An 18,200-nucleotide genomic window follows, 5' to 3' on the forward strand; every position below is an offset into this window, starting at 1 on the left:
ATAACCTTAATGCATTTCCTAAATAGGACTTTTTGTTGTCATTGAAGAAATAAACAAAAGTTTTTCATTACTGCCAACAAAAAATCTTTAAAAAAGTTTTCAATTATAAACGGTATATCATTATTAATAATAAATTTTGCCACTTTATAACTTGCCTTAACAACTTTTTTCTGATAATTCTGTAGTTACTGAAGATAATCATGTGCTTTGTTGGAACTGACTTTAGTAATTTGTTTTTTTATCGTTTCTCGCAATAACTCTTAACTAACGTTTTTTTTTTGGTTGCTCTTCTTTTATTTTACAACTAATATTTCTAAATTTTTATTGCAGATAAAGAATTACTGTAATGCTTAATAAAAAAGAGGTTTTCTCTTCGCTAAGGACTCAATTAAGTTTTATACTTTTGTTAAAAATATTTAAGAAAGTTAATTGTCCATTCCAGCTGACTTATATTTTTTGGCATGTAATTTGTTTACTGTTAATAAGTTTCGTTATTTCTTTATGTTGCGAACTTTGTTTTAACTGGGTTGCTTCACAAACAGGCTACTTTAAAAGCTTGAAAAGTCAGATGTGTGTGAAACTTTTATTTTAAACACTTTAAATAAATCTTAGAATTCCCAGAATAGTTTTTATGACTGTAGTGTAGTTTACTAATTGAAGTTTTTTCTTGTTTTTTTACACTTTGTTTACTTTTTAATGATGATGATATTTTTACTAGGTACTTGAGCTTGATTTACAACGATTTACTAGCTTTTAAAACTTTTAATGAACTTAGGCTGGTTTGATACAACTCAGACATTTTTGCTTTTTAAGTGACAACCATGTAAAAGACTAGTTACTAATAAGATTTTTTATTTAAGTATTCGAGAATTAATTATGTTAAATAATTTGTTCTAGCTTTCTATAATGCAAACAGGTATCAATTTTATTAAATTAAATAATTACTAAATTTTTTAATGAATGTAAACTATTTAACACGCAAAAACTTTTTTTTGTAGTTAATATTCTTAGAAGTATGAAAAAAGGGGTAGATAATATAACAAATATATAAAAGTAACTAATAAATTGTCTTTCAAGTTTGGTTTTTATAGAGAGTTAAATTCTATGTAAAGTTACAAAAGTATTAAAATAACTTAGTAAGTGCTTCTGAAAGTACATAGTTTATTAGTTTTTAAGTATATTAGTCAATGTAAACTTTGTTCTAATTTTATTTAATTTAATTTAAATTTTCATTCTATGTATAGCTAAAAGTTATTTAAAATGATAAGGTTAATAAAAGTAAAACTTTTCTCTAGTGTTACTAAAACTAAAACCAAAGGATTATTCAAATGTCACTAAAACTAAAACTGCGGCCCGCCAAGACTTTGTTAACTTGAAATTTGGCCCGCGACCACCAACTGCCTGCCGACCCCTGCTTTAGACGAACTATTTTTAAAAATAGTTGTTACACTTGAAACGTGTTTGTATCATCATCTTTCTCTACAGTTTTAAACAATGTTACTTTTACAATGAAAACAAACGAGACATACCTAGTTTAAATATTTGATAAAAGTTCTCGATATTTATTTTAGTTTTTGATAAACGTATTTTTAAACTTATATATAAAAGAATAGTAATAAAAAACCTTTTATAGTTTTGAGACATAGTAGTCATATAAAAGTATATTTTTTTTGTGTAATTTAAGTAATACTATATATTTTTCTGCATGTTTTTTTTTATAATTTAAATACATAATTCATACTACATCTAAAATCTACTTTTTTGAAATAAATGCACTAAGTTAGTGACTAAAAATAAATAGTCTTTCTTTTTAACTTTGTCATAGTTGCAGCCTTATATTAGTAACTAACAAAAGAAAATTTTAAAACAGATTATTTTGCAGCTTTCTAATATATTAAATTGTTAGATTGCCACTAAGTCCAGACTAATTATTTTTGTTTGTTAGTTATTAAGCTTAAGTAGCAGTTTTTAAATAACTGATTAAATTATCAATATTTGACTAAACTTAAAGTTTTTCATTGTATAAAATTAAACTTTGCTACAGAGAATTTTTATTTTTTGTTTTCAAGTTTTGAGATAGATATAAAGCAAGTGTTAATAAAGTTTAAACCAATAAAAGCACAATATAAAACCTAAAATTTGACTTTAAATTAATTTTAACTTGAAAAACTATAAAAAAAGAACTAAATAAAAATTAGCATCTGAAAAAACATTACTTAACTTTTAGCCTAAAATCTAAGTAAATAAAATATTCCAATTACATCATTATTTAAAAATATAAATATTGTTTACTATTATTTCAATTGCTTCAAGTACCAGTGTGTTTTTAGAAAATTAAGTAGTAAAGTTTTACTTACTATATAGTTTCTATTGGAAAGTTGGAAAGTTGGAAAAGTACGAGCTTGATAATTTTTTACAAGTGCTTTTTTTAAGTACATACTTTGAAAAGTTTCTCGAGTAAATATATTTTTATTCACAAAATTCTATATTTTTTAGTTTGAAATAGACGATAACGGATGTAAAAATGTTCAATATATTGTCTATAAGTTAACAAAAAATTTTCTAATATGACAAATAAACGAACAAAATTTAAGAAGAAAATGCTAGTTTACTTGGATAGTAAAAGAACAATCTTAATATACTACGTAAAAAAATGATTAAACATTTGAAAAAGATCAAATAGTAAAATTTTTTTGAATGGTAATGTGTTTAAGGTGTGCCACTTATCAATTGTTTTACTGTGGTAGCAACGTACAACAAATATAAACAAGTCATAACTTTATATTGGACTTATGTTTCTTTATTCTAAGCAGTATTTCTTAGAGGCATTAATTAAGAGCAATTGTATGTGGAGTAATAAAACAACAAATACTATTGAATATTCAAAGTAATAAATGTTTTACTCAACTTCTTTTTTGTAGCTAATCAAACATAAGTAGTTTGCTTACACTTTTGTTGAAGAGAACCAAACAACAATGAGAGATTTTAAATATCAACTTTTTTTGTTCATGTTTGTGACAAGTGTCGTGGTAATACTTAGTTGTGAACTTACTTTTTTGTTAGACAATTTTTAAATAAGCTACCACTACAAAACAGACTTTGTAAAATATTTTCTTTGATGAGTACTTTAAATTCAGTGAGTTTTTGATTTTCTAGAGATGTAAAAAATTGTAATAATTTGTTTGAAAAAAATTCTATAAAATATTTTTTTTATTTTTTTATATAAACATTTAATGTAGTTTTTAAGTATTTAGCAATTTTTAAATGTGTTGCAGTTATTGATTCATGATATTGGCTTATAGTTTATATTTTTTGTAAAGCAATAATCTATTTCTGATTAAAGTTAAACACTGCTTTTAAATATACGCTGTTTATTAACTATTTAGTTAAAACTTAAAAAGCGCTAATGACAAAAAAAGGCATATTATTATCTGAAGCAACAATAACAATATCGAATGCTTAAACTGACAATAACATGTTTACAAAACTAAAACATTTAAAGGATAAAATGAATTAGTACCATGTAAGGTAAAGCTTATATAATAAATAATAGCAACACTTTAAAAAGGGAACTTTTTATAAATTTTTATTTCAGTTTGGATTTAAGTAACTTAGTTAGTTGATGCAGAAACTAAATTTAAAGTTAAACCACAAAGAAAAAAACTATGTTATCAATATCGGTCTTTAAAGTTTAAAACTAATTTATTTTAAACCACAATTATTCTAGTTTTAACCATTATCTCTAAGTATTGATTAATTATCAAAAACTATCAGTTGGTAAAATACTAATGTATAATATAATGTTCAACTATCAAAAAACTGACAATTTATAAAATAGTACTGATGGTTTGACAAGCTTTATTTATGTCATAAACTAGTTATATAGTTATAAATTGACTGTACTAATAGAGTATTCTGATCAAATTTATAATAATAATCTGATAACTTATACTAATCATCATGAATTTATAATATAACTGATCGAATTTACTTATGTTTAACAAAACAAGCACTTATATAGGTTCTTTTATTATTTTATTACATTTAAGTGTTTTCATTTAAGTCACGCATTGATTACTTAAGCTGGTGAAATTTAATAAAATTGAAATTTAAGTTGATTAATATTAAGTTTTCCTAACAACGTACATGTAATAGCTCTTTTATATTAAATTAAAACACGGCTTTATTCGATTAAAGTGCAGTTATTTTAAAATAATATTATAACTTAATCATAAAAAACGCTTTAAATAGTTAAAGTTTTAATCTGCTGTAAAGTTATTTTAATTAAAATTTTACCTAAAATTTCTAATTTAAATTTATTTGATCATTAATAATTAAACAAAAGCTGCATTCTTTCAAAAATACTTTTTAATATGCTGTTTGTAAAAAACTCAAATACATTAGTTCGTTTCGTTAAAAATAATTGTTACATTATATATTAAAGATGTTTATCTAAATTTTGTTCTTGTTTTTATTTAAAACTAACTCTAGTGTATATGTTTTTTTCTTTAATAGTTTATACCAAGGGTCGGCAGATAAATAGTATAAGAGCCAAATTTCAAACATAAAAATATTCTCCGGCCGCAGGTTTAGTTACAACGTCACCTTTTTTTCAAACCTCATGTCAATTATAACTATGACTTTTTTGTTTCACATACCATTTCAAACCCCAGACCCAGAGTATTTTGTATAAGTTTTGAAAATTTACACGCTTGCAAGCCATATTTTACCTTTCACAGGCATCATGTGGTCTTTTTACCGCAGTTTGCCAATCCCTGGTTTATGTAATAGTTTTAAGAATATATAGTTTTAGTACCAAGAATTTAACAATCGATACAACAATATAAACGACAAGCCTAGTATTGCGTTAAAGTTATTAGGTTTTTTAACGTATAAGTAAGTTATTTACTTGCAAAATGTAAAAAATGATAAAAAGTTATCTTTTAAAGTGGAAAATATTTTTACAAAACTATATTGAATTTTCTCAAATTGTTTATCGAATTTTGAATAGATAAAAACACTTTTAATGTCTTACATAAAATTGCGTATACGTACTTTTTATCGAGAGTTTAAAATGATTTTACTAATAAAGTTTTACACATGGAGACTTATCAAAAATTATAATTAAACTTATTAACTCGCATTTCAACCTCTCCACTAAGCATTGTTTAGGTTATACACTAAAGAAATTAACATCAAAGAATTGAAAAAAAAAATACTTTTATTAAAAATCACAAAACTACTTACATTTAATTTTACAAAAAATAAAAAAGTCTACCATAACTGTATCAATAAAAGAATGTTAATTGATTGTTTAAAAGCAATTTTGTTTTCTTCTTAACATGACACACCAATACTTTTTTCTATGTAGTATTCTTAATTTTAGTATTTTTATTCCTAAATAAATAATTTTTTAATGTTCTATAATAGAGTTAGGCAACTTCTTTTGTCGTTGGACCTAACATGGTTGTGTTTTGTACATAACAGGCCGGATTTATTCGATACAGATTTTTTCAATACGCTTCACTTTAGTTTAAACTAGCAACTTTATAAGTTATGTACAGAGAAAGTTCTAACAATAGAAGCCAAAAGATAACAAAATATATAGACTTAAAGTTTATTAGAACATACACTGTTTTAAGCAAATGGCGAGGTTTTAAATAAAAATCTATACAAAACAAAACTTTTTAACTTATAGAATAACTATTTTTAATAATACTTCGTCATTATACATTATTTATTCATAACTTATAATGTTATTTTTTGCGAAAGATTTTAAAACGAGATCCGGATCCGGCTTTTTTTCACTAATATTTGGATCTGGCCGGATCCTAGTTTTATAAAATTAATCTGGAACCAGTTCCAGCCAGATCCTAGTTTAAATAAACGGATTCCAATCCGGTTCTGGCTAGATATTAGTTTTGTGGACATTTTAGATCACTAACAGATACCACCAAGCAAAGAAAATAAGTATTCTTAAATGCATAAGATAACTGAAGTTTTTTGTTTTGGAACTCGTTGATAAATTCCTACCAAAATGTATTAAATCTGTTTTTTTTATATGCTAATTTATACATTATTAAATTGTTTATTATTTACTAACGCAGATAAAATGTTTTTTGATTAAAAGCATTTTTATCAAAATTATCCCCTTTAACATGTGTTTAAAGCATCATTGTTCTTTTATTATGCAATATATTTTTAAATTAAGAAATATATTTTTTAAATCTCTTAAAAAGCATTGTAAGCATTAATTTTAAATCTAAAATAGCAGTATGATACTTGTACGTTCTTAAAGACCAAAAAATGTATTAAAAAGCAGGCAAAAAAATTTTATGAAGTTTATTAATGTTTTCTTAAATCACATCAAAATTTAGTATTAACAAAATAAAATGATTTGATATTTAAATCCTATTTAAAATACATTTGTCTTATTTACCCTTTTTTTGTTTCAAGGTTTTTTTTAAGATATTTTTTTTAACTTCGAACTTTTTAGTTTGTAAAAAGGCAAGAAACTATAAAAAGTTCTATGATAAAATTTACATGCATAAACACAATTTAAAACATTATAGTTTGAAAGTTTGGTGGACTTCGTGATTGGAAACAAATGTGAAGTTTGTCTTTTTGATTGTCCTGGATTTCAACTACATTCTTGGAGGTAGTTAGAATTTATTTTTGAGTTTATTATATTTCTTCTTTTATTTATACTTCTAAAATTATAAGTTTTTAAACAAAACTTTTTATTCAAGTCTTTATTAACAAATGTTACAAATAAAATGTTAAACACAAATAAACTCTAGTAAAAAAAGAACACTTTGTTTAAAAATTACTAAATTATCGTCTAAATTACTTTTAACCTTAAAGAAATACTTACAGACATAAACTCAATACAGCCAGTTTTTTCAGATGAGCTAGTCAGAGAAAACATAAATTTTGATAAAGTAATAAATTAAAAACTACCGACTGAAAACTGTGTTTAAAGTTTTTAACATATGGAACATCTTAGCAGTATATAAATTATAAAAATCAGTAGTTTCAAATAATAAAACTTTTTTATGGACTGACCAAATATTATTCTTGAACAAAACATAGAGCACTGTGTATCAAAAAAAAACTTATCTTGTAACCCTGGCCTGTATGGATGGGCTACTTTTAGACAGAGAGCTAAAGCTCCTCTTATTTTTATTATTATTTTTTTTACAGCCAAACGCTTAGAGTGTTTGGTGCTGGGGGCCTGACCTACATTTCCCTGATCCATATCTAATAATTAAAATATGTTATATAGATAAACAGGAAATGTTATATAGATAAATAGTCTTCAAAACTTTATTTTATAATTTTAAATTAAGTGTGAAACTATATAAATTCAAAACAACTAGTTTTAAATTTTTAAGACAGTTTAATATTTTTTGAAATACAACACCAAAATGAATAACTTATCAAACTGCAAATTTCAAATTCTTAAATTCAAAATACATTAACAACAACTCAAAAACAATGAAAACATCAACCGCAAAATGACAAAAATGGCTAAAACTTAAATGTAATTTAATAATAGGATAAATTTGTTAAAATCTATAATGCTTTCGACAAAGACTTCTAATTAAAAACTCTATGTGCAAACGAAATAAAAGTAAATTGTAAAAGTTGAAAACATATTTTGAAATTACTTTGAAGTTTTGACTTTAGTTGAACACTTATTTGAACTAGAGTGCAGATATTTAAGTAATTTAAAAAAACCATATATAAAAGTACTGAGCCAGTAGTTGTATTTTTTCAGTTTTAAGTGTCTGTTTGTTTGACTATAAGTGTAGTAAATTAAACTTAATCTGTTCTAAATGCAATTTTATAATTTTTTTCAAAGTACACACAAAATAAATAGTTATTGGTAAAAATGACAAGATATTTCTAAAATTATTCACCATATTGTATTGAATGCAACCAAAAGTAGTTAGTTTTTTTTTCAAATTTTATCGTTCTTACTTAATTAGCTATTTGTGCTTTTTAACTCTTCAACTTATTTGTAAAAATATTGTAACTTTTTATATAAACAATAATTGCAAATTTGCTTGTTTAGAGTATTATTTTTATTTTGTACAGCCCATTTTGTTTTATATTTTTAGAAGTTCTACGTATAAAAAAAAATAAATGCAAGTTTTCAGTTTTAAATGTAACAGTTGATGTGTGAATAAAGAAGACTAGATTTGTTAGACTAAACCGATCTTAATTTTAATAAATCTACAAATCAGAAATTTAAGTTAAAGTCAAGTTTGCAACTAATATTTATTTTAAAATACAAAGTAAGTACGTTTTATAATTCATTTTAAATTAAATTTACTTACGATCTTGCAAAGATATAGTGATTTTTTACGAGAAAATTTATTTTAGTAAAAACGTGTAAAAATATACTATAACCATTTATTAATAGATGCAGTTACACAGCTAAAACAGTATGTCTATCTAATTTAAATACTTAACGTTATTTAACTAAAGATTGTGTTCAATTTTATAAGATTTTTGACATACATCTTTAATTCTCTTAAAAAATAGCATAAATGTTAACTAGTTTATTCTGTTTGTACCTAACTATTATAAAATTAGTAATATTAGTAAAAATTACAAACCTAAGTAAAAAATTGTTATGAGTTAAAACTGTCTAAATAAAGTAAGCTTTGTATTTTTCTATTATAGTTAAGTTTGTTTCTAAAACTTTTTTCAAGTTCTGTTACATATAAACATTTTTTTACTACTTATAAAAACATATAACCACAGGAAAACTTGTAAACATTGTAAGTGTGCAATGTCTAAACATGTTACCAGAACACTAATTGATAATCGGATAAGCTGCCAGCCTAAAACTTTCGAGCTTTGTTTTAGAACTAAAACTAAACCAAACTCGATAAAGTTAAGCCAAAGCAATACTACTGAAACAATATATAATTACAGTTGGACTCCTCCAAACCTTAACAACTACCAAGTAATTTTTTAAAGTACTTCAGTTTTTTTTTTTTGAAGAATTAGAGTCTACACTAACTATGTTTTTATATATTTTTAATTCTAATAAAACATAACTATTAAAAGACACAAACTTTATTGTTGTACTAAAATAAACATGAACATTACTACAAGGATATTTTAATGAATATTTATGTCTTTTTAACTTTTACAGATACAGAAAACAGAGCATAAAATAAATGTTTTAACTTTACTGCTTATTTTAATTCAGTATATTTATATAATTAAAGTTCATCAATAAGCTTTTCTGATAACATTTTTATTAAAACATATCATTTTAATATTTTGAACCTAGCTCTTTTAATAATTTACTAAACTGATCGTTTTTACTTTTTAATTTACAGTTAGTCTAGGTGTAAAACTAAAGTTAATATTTTTATTAGAATTTATTTGTTCTGTCTATACGGAATATTTTCAAAAAACAACTACGATTTTGTCTATTTATAAACTCATCTAACTTTTCTAGACGTCTTGAATTCAAAAGTAAACAAAATAATAGTTTTTTTTCAAAAACTTTTGTATAAACATAACAGATAAAGTCCATTTAAACATCTTAACTTTAGTTTTACACCTAAACTAATTTTGAATTAGAAAATAAAAGCAATCATTTGGATACATAATGAAAAGAGCTAGGTTTAAAACATTTTAATACTGTTTTTTTTTTAGTTTTTTTTATGCTGGTTTTACAAAATAGCTTTTAGTTCTAAATTATTAGCGAAGAATCGTTACTATAACAGTTAACATTAACTTTTTAAGAAAGTATTTAAATTTATTAGTACTTTACTAAGTTTGAAACTAGTTTACAGCATATGTTTTTTATCTGAAATTTTTGAAAAAAAAGTAAATTATTCTAGCTAACTTAAAATAAACCTATAAATTGAAAAAAATTAGATAATTCATATTTTTAAATTTAATTCAAGTCAAATAACTCGTTAATAATTGAGATATTTGTAACATTCATTTAAACATTTATGTTTACAATTTTAGTAAAATATTTTTAACGAAATTAATCATTTCGATTTTGAAATTTGTGTTTTTGTACTGAAAAACTAAGTCATAGTAACATTGAGAAATTTTTTTTAACTAAATAATTTTTGACTTTGAAAGAGTAAATAATTTATTAAGGTAAGTAAATTTAGACATATTATACTCGTTTTAATTTGAAACTTGATAGAACTTAAAATCGAACTAATACTAGATACTTTATTAAGTTATGATCATGTGATTGCATTAATACTTAGAAATAGTTTATGAAAATAGTTTAAACCACATAAATATTAGCTTTAAAAAAAGGTAAGTAAAAGCTTTTTTTAGATTCAAGCTTATTTTTCTCAACTTCATCCAGATAAAGTTCCGCTAGTGGGCAGTAAAGGAGACAACTATCGTTTAAGTCAGCTTCTATTTCAACTTCCGTTGTACGACGAAAATGTGGGTAACTTAAAAATTTACTTTAATTGTAAATACTTGTTCTATAATTGTAAACAACAAATTTGATTTTAAACTTTTTGGTTTTTAGAATTAAAAGATCAATTGAAAAAAGTATAATCAGATGTTTAAATACGCATTTTTTAACTTTTTGTATTTGTCTGACTTTGTTGTAAATGCTTAATTTAATTGATTTTCGTCATAACGCTTACTATACTTATCAATACTTTTTAAATAATATTATTGCTAATAACTTCTAATTACCAAACTATCTATATGTATATAAAGTGTTTTAGATTGTTATTTATTTATTTTACCTGACGATCTTTTTTTCGGTAGTGAAACTTAAGTCGTACTAATAAACGTAACTGAAACCTGTATTACTCTTGCTCACCATAAGTGTTGGAGCATTATAGTTTTCTGTCCAATTATACGAGACTAATTGTTAACTTTATGTGACTCTTATAGTCTAATGGTCTGTTGTAGTAAATCAGAAATCTGTATAAAGTAAGCAATGTTGATTAAAAAGTGCAATCCGATTTCAAATAAGCAAATTATTGAATAAATTTTTACTAAGACTTTAAAATTTAATCACCGACTTAATGCATTATTTTGAATAAGTAACTAAGTTATATTAGCCACTTACTGAATCAAATCTTATTTTTTTAAATATTGGTTTGGTACCAATGTTTGTTTTAAATTTAAACATAAGTCACTAGTATTAAACAGTTGAAAATCTATTAATGTTTTCTTGAACTCTTCTTCAACTTAAACACGGGTCAGCAAACTGCGGCCCACTTTATACTTTTCAGCTAAAAAAAAATAAACACTTTATGTGTTCAAAACTTACAGTTACACTCTTAAATTAATAATTAGTAACCACTAGTACCTTTTTAATGCTTTTTTAATCATAGTTTTGGTTAAAAATAGTATTTTTATTGAGTAAAAAATTTACTTTAAGTAAATGCGGGCCGCAGAAGACTTCTTTTTCATATAGAAAAGCACACGGGCAAAAGTATCATGAAAAATTAGTGACATGAAAACTTTAAGTCTGACAATTTTTTTTTATGCTTATAGAGCTATATGATAATATTATAATATCTATAAAAAACTACAAAAACAAATATTTATTAATAAAAAAATTTAAAATACTAAAAAATACTGTTTAAACTTATTTTAGCCATATCTCGAATAGTCTGAATTCAGAGTACTAGTTCAAACTTAAATTTAAGTTATTACAATTACTAATGTGGTCAGATACAGCTGTTTTACTTTTTAAATGTTCTTTGATTCTTTCTATTAGTGGTTTCGAAGTAAATCCAATATATTGGATGCTCTTATCGTTAGAGCACTTATATTCGTAGATCACGTTAGATTTCAATTCGTGAGATGTCTTGTCTTTGTTGATGAAATAATTACCTACTTTGCTTACAGTAAAAATACTTTGAAGTCTTTTAATAGTTTTTATAGTTTCTTTTTATAATCACTACTTGGTTTTCATATGTAAGGTACTTTTAGAATGTTTTTGAAATTTTAACTACTTAGTTTTTCATTAGTTCACTCTTTATTGTTCTTGATAGATCTTTCACTTACGTCATCAAAAAATTTGTCTGTATAACTATTTTTTATGAACTTTTCTTTGAAGTTTGTGATTTCTTGTTTGTAAATTGTATCAGTAAAAGCTTTAATTTTTGCTCTATTCAAAAACCATAGTATTTAATCCCTTTCCATTTAATTGGTGTCATTGCACTAAAATTTAAAATTACATTTGTATCGATTTTTTTTGTTTCTTTGTTATTACTTTTTCTGTCGTTAGTTTGAGTGTTCTAAATATTTTATGTATTACGCAAAACAAATTTGAAAAGGAATAACTCAAAACTAGTTATTTTAATTAAGTTTAAATATAATATATGTATGAATAAAAAAATTGTATTTAAGTTCAGTACGGTAGATATTTCTAAATCAGGCGTCGACAAAATGAAACCCACAGGCAAAATTTTGCCCGCAATGTACAATCTAGCTAAAAAAAATACTTTCAAACACAATATAAAATAAGCTTTTGTATCAAAAACTTACAATTAGGCCCTTGACTTATTAACTAGTAATTACTAGTGCCTACTTTATTATTAGACATTTAATCATATTATTGGTTTAAAATAGTACTTTTTTATTCATTACTACAATATTTTCAACTGCAGCCCGCAAAAGACGTTTGTCTATTAGCTACGGCCCTTGAGCAAATTTATCTATGAAAACTGGCATTTTACTTGTTAACCACTTGTCGACCACTGTTCTAAACTTAAAGTTTATAAAATATATTTTTTATTAATTAGGGGTGTTTTTGTTCTTATATTTTTACCGCTTTTTCTAGGATGATCTAAGTGTTTATAAAATATGAATATCATTACATAAAGAAGTGGTCCTTTGAATAATAATTTATTTGTATAAAATAAATCTATATTTAAACAGGTATTAATCAAAAGTTGTAACCACTAGCCGCGAAATCTATTTTAGTTTAAAATACTTTCATAAAAACAGATAATAGTTATGTTTAGTTTAATAGTATTTTTCATAATAGTTCGTACTCTTTAAACAGCATTTAACTTACTTTTTAAATGTTTGGTTAAGCCTCAATACTGTCAAAAACTAACAAGCGAAGAGTTTAAAAAACTTCAAGTGTTTTCTTACGTTAGACGTCATGAAGCTTTTGGTTTTGGTCAAGTTGTGTCATGCAGTAAACTACCTAATGATCTTAAATGTAGTAAAGTGAGTTAGATTTATGTTTTTTTCGTAATAATAGAAAAAAAAATTATGTAAAATAGTATTAATAGTCAAAAAGATAAAAAACGACTTCGACCTAATTAAAGATACTTTTAAAGTTATTTGATATTATCAGAGGTTTATAACTATGGGTGGGTGTCACTTTTGCACGAGCGTCACTTTTGCACAAGGGGACACTTTTGCACGAAGGGTCACTTTTACACGAGGTGACACTTTTGCACGAAGGGTCACTTTTACACGAGGGGACACTTTTGCATGCAGGGTCATTTTTGCACGGCGACATTTTTACACGTCAAAACTTTTGCATGGTGACATTTTTGCAAAGCGTCACTTTCGCACGGCGTTTCATTTTCACGGATATTCTTATGAATTGCAAAAATTTAAAAATATCAGTCAATTTTGAACGGAGCTTCACTTTTCACGCTTCTATTTTTTATATTCTCAAAAAAAAATTTTATTAAGTTAAATTTTTTTTTTGTCAACTTAAATAATATTCGCTTTTAAACGCAAGTTGTTTTTAATGAATAAAATGTGGTAGTTTTTTAATGTAACGTTTTTATTCGAAGTTTTACGTAGAACAATATAATAACGTACTACAATTCATTAATTTATATTTATAATCTTAACTTAAATAAACTAGATGAATACAGTTTTTTTAATTTTTAATTTAAACAAATTTGAATACTTTAAATAGATTTATGCAAATTGTATATTTTATTCGCGACCGGTTTCGGTGGCAAGAGATTGCGACCTTTTCAAGCAAAAATAAAATATGAAACTGCATATAACAATGTTAGTTAATTATACTGTTGTTTAAAAACTTATTCATGCGTGAAGAATATAAACAAAAATGTTGCATATTCAAAAATTCAAGTATTTCAGAGTATATTTAGGTAAAATTGGTACTAGTTTTTAAAAAACGGATTGAATTAATATTAATATAATGAGTCAAATAAAAAAAAAAACTGAATCCAGAGCTTTTTAAAAAAAAATTATAATAATAAAATATTTATACCTTGAAATTTATCTAAATGAAATTACGAATTGTCTAAAATTGTGGTTTTAAGCCAAGAGTCAAAAAAAACATTAATAAAACTCAAAATCGCTGAAGATTTCAAAATCTAATTTGTGTTAAGTTAACATAACAGTCAAAATTTAAACGGATTTAAGAACTATCTAAAAAAAATATTTTAATTTATCTAAGTTGAATTAAGAACTGTCTAAAAACAATTTTCTTCAATTTAAGCCAAATGTCAACAAAAACTCAATAAAAAAATCAAGAAAAATAACCCATTTTTTACTTTAATTATGATTTGGTTTAGGTTTTGTCTGCTTTCCAATTTATCAATAAAAATCTGTTTCTGTGTCTGCATGAGTTCATTAATTCCGTTCTTTTGTTGATGCAATTTGTACCGGATTGAAGCTTTACTAATACTCGTGCAAAAAAGACCCTCCGTGCAAAATTGCCCCTTCGTGCTCAAGTGACGACCGTGCAAAAGCGACGTCGTGCAAAAGAGTCGCCTTGCAAAAGTGTCCCCTCGTGCAAAAGAGTCGCCTTGCAAAAGTGTCCCCTCGTGCAAAAGTGACGCCGTGCAAAAGTGACCCGTTCCCTATAATGATATAAAGTTTTCAATAAAACTTGTTTATATCTATGCGATTCAAAATATTTTGAACAGAGTGAAAAATAGTTAGTATTTTTTAATCAGAACTAAAATGCTCAGCTAATTTAACTTTCTTCTTTACTTAGTTTGTTTATTCATTTTTAGTGTAAGGTAAAGTTTGACCAATATAGTGTCGCTGTTGTTGCATCTCGATCAGTTCAAATGCAAGCTTGGCACCCTGAATGTTTTACTTGCTATCATTGTGATGAGTTACTAGTCGATCTTATTTACTGTTTAAAAGTTAGTTAATGCTGTTTTGATTTAGTTTAATAATATAGTTTTAGTCTTAATTCTTATTTTTCTTTGAATTATCAACTTGAAAATAAAAGTTTTTTTTTTGTGATTAAAAAAAATAGTATAAAAACTTAACACTCAAAAAATAGTCTATAAGTGCCAATATTTTTTTTTAATTAAGTTTAGTGTTGCATCATTAAGCTTAAAACATTTCTGAATAAAATTTTGTTATGGTTGTTAGGGCTTTTAACTTCAGCTTGACACAATAAACATATTTTTTAAACAATGTCTAAGGTTAATTTTGTTCTTCAGTAATCTAACTTGGATAAGTTAATCTCGTAGTAAACTTTTTTATTTTATGTAGTTTTTAGTAAGGTTTATCAATGATTAGTAGTTGTGAAGTTTAGTTTATCTTTAAATACACACTACTTTAACAATTTATTTATTTAATAACATTTTTTTGGTATGTAGAATTCAAAAAGAGGGAGAGTTAAATTAAAAAAATTAAAACTCTTTGACATTTTGAAGTGATCAAAACCAAAAATAACTTGAAATTAAAAATAATTAAAAATGTTCAAATTGGTCCAAATAGCAAAAGTTATGATAGAAAAATAAATAGTTTTAAAAACAAAGTTAATAAATTAAATATTATTTAATTTTAAGTAAGTCGTCTTCAGGGTGGAGATGTCTACTGTGGAAGACACCATGCCGAAACAATGAAACCGAGGTGCGCAGCATGCGATGAGGTTTGTAACTTTTCAAATTTTACCATTTACATTTCAACTAATAACTTAAGTTTTAAGTTTAAATTAAATTTAATTATTTCAAAAATGGGAACAAGATACCTTGTAGTTTGAATTACCTTACACAAAAATAGTCTTTGAAACTATTTATAAGTATTCAAATCAGGAAAAACTTAATTTTTTGTACAAAATAATAAAGAATAAACTTTCAACGAAAAACTTAACACTAATTTGAAAATATTACACGTAATTATAATTTAATACAAAATATAACATTTGTTAAAAACGTATAGAAATGACAACTAAATATTCAGAAACCTACGAAACACTTTTTGATATTTTATTTATTACTAATCTATAAGTCAAATTTTCTAATTTAACGATAGTTTTTGTAAATTTCCTATTTAATAAAGATAATAACAAGAAAAAAAATAAATTAAAGATTGTTTTTTTTTATTATAATAAGAGTTATTTTTATTTATTTACTATATATAGTTAAAATAGGTTATCAAACAACTTTTGAACAACTTATTAGTTTATTTGATCAAGCTACCGACATTAGAAATATCAAAATAATTTTGAACACTATTTTTCTTTAAACAGCTGATATTTAAAGAAGATTACATGCAAACAGATGACAACCATTATTACCATTCAAGGCATTTTGTATGTGTACAATGTGATACTGCTTTGAGTGATGAAAAGTTCATTTTAACTAGTAAAGGACCAAATTGCATAAAGTGTTTTAAATCCACATTAGCACACTACTGTGATACTTGTGGTGAAATAATTGGTATGTTTTTTAGATAGAATTTTATAATAATTTTTCATTACTTTTTTGATACTTTTTGTTTAAAATGTAGAAAAAAAAAATTTATAAAACTAAATAAAAAAACAGATTTGCTTTAAAGTATGTCTTTTAATTTTTTATAGTTTAATTATTTTACGTAATAACGAAAATTTCAATAAACATTTAAAAATCCATTATAAATTTCTCCTTTTATGATAAAAAATTGTCAGTTTGTGCAAAAGTGACGCTCCGTGAATTTTTGACACATACTATTGAAAACATGTCTGCTAGTGTAACTTATCGTTTAGGTCAAACAGACATTGTTGTTCTTCGCAAGTACTTTTCAAAACATTTTGTAAATTTTCAAAAGATGATTGAACATTCCATAGATGTTTTACCAAAATCAACTTGCATATCTGATAAAGACAGCTCTCCTTGTAGAATAACAGACTTTGTGTTAATATTATCATGTGTAATGATAGCTTGATTAATATTCGTTTGTGAACTAAAGTGGTTATTAATATGTCTGTTGTAGGTTTAGTTTATATTTCTAAGACCAGGATTTACTATGTACGCACTTTCGCGCTGTGTTAAAAATGTGTACTTAAGCCGCAGAATACTGTAAATTGATTTATTTGTTGGTCTTTTTTATGTATAAACTGTTTTATTCCTTTTAAAATTGAATATAATTTGTAATTTTCAAGTTAGTAGCATCAAGTAAATAATTTGATGTGATGACGAATAATATACGATACAGTAAATGTTCTATAAAAAACAAACTTAAAACTAAAATTTAACGTAAATATCATATTGAAACAAAGTAGCGTTATGGACGAGTAACCCCAAACTGTTAACACTTAAAATTAAACCAAAATATTTTAATACTAACATTCAGTTTAAATCCTTAGCTTTAATCATATATCAATAGTTTTAAACTTAATACTCTGCATAGATTCTTCCGCTTTAACTTATGGGTAGGTGTCTAATATGCACGAAGGGGCATTTTTCCACGAAGAGTCAAATATGCACGAAGACTTTTTTGCCTGTGTTGAAATTTCTTTTTTCTTTTATCTTTAGTTTTTTTTTTAATCAATTTTACCGCTTTTACCTCTAACCCTTATCCTCGGTCGGTATTTTTTTTATTTTTATTTTTTTCTTGATAAACAATTTTTATAAGGTATATATTTTTTTTTCTATCACTGTTACCCCTAGCCATTACCCTCGATTGTTAACTTTTTTTCAATTAGTTTTTTTTTTCTAGTTTTCTTTTTAATATTCTTTGTTGCTATTTTTCTTTTTTCATTCTAATTTTAACTATCACTGTTACCCCTAACCCTTACCCTCGGTCGGTAACTTATTTTTTTTTTTAAAGTAATCTTTTTATTTCGTTTTCTTGTTTTTTTATTGGATTGTTTTTCTTTTTATTTTAGTTGTTTTTTTTTTACTTTCAAGCAAAAATGACCCTTTGTGCAAAAGTGACTTTCCGTGCAAAAGTGCCTTCGTGCAAAAATAACCCTTCGCGCAAAATAAGTCTTCGTGCATATTTGACCC

At 24.7% G+C, this 18,200-nt stretch overlaps 1 protein-coding gene across 1 annotated transcript in view; it reads left to right on the plus strand.

Annotated features, from left to right (window-relative positions):
- Positions 1 to 3,010: 3,010 nt before the first annotated feature.
- Positions 3,011 to 18,200, plus strand: part of LOC145832308 (prickle planar cell polarity protein 3-B-like) — a 28,475-nt gene continuing 13,285 nt past the window's right edge. The window contains exons 1-8 of the mRNA XM_082939625.1: positions 3,011 to 3,136; positions 6,573 to 6,658; positions 8,773 to 8,977; positions 10,330 to 10,443; positions 13,069 to 13,206; positions 14,988 to 15,122; positions 15,794 to 15,862; positions 16,463 to 16,652. Coding sequence (XP_082795751.1) covers positions 3,119 to 3,136; positions 6,573 to 6,658; positions 8,773 to 8,977; positions 10,330 to 10,443; positions 13,069 to 13,206; positions 14,988 to 15,122; positions 15,794 to 15,862; positions 16,463 to 16,652 — 955 coding nt within the window. The 5' untranslated portion in view covers positions 3,011 to 3,118. The remainder of the gene's footprint in view (positions 3,137 to 6,572; positions 6,659 to 8,772; positions 8,978 to 10,329; positions 10,444 to 13,068; positions 13,207 to 14,987; positions 15,123 to 15,793; positions 15,863 to 16,462; positions 16,653 to 18,200) is intronic.

The sequence above is a fragment of the Thalia democratica genome, chromosome 3, assembly GCF_965202585.1.
Source record: "Thalia democratica chromosome 3, ktThaDemo2.hap1.1, whole genome shotgun sequence".
NCBI lineage: Eukaryota > Metazoa > Chordata > Thaliacea > Salpida > Salpidae > Thalia > Thalia democratica.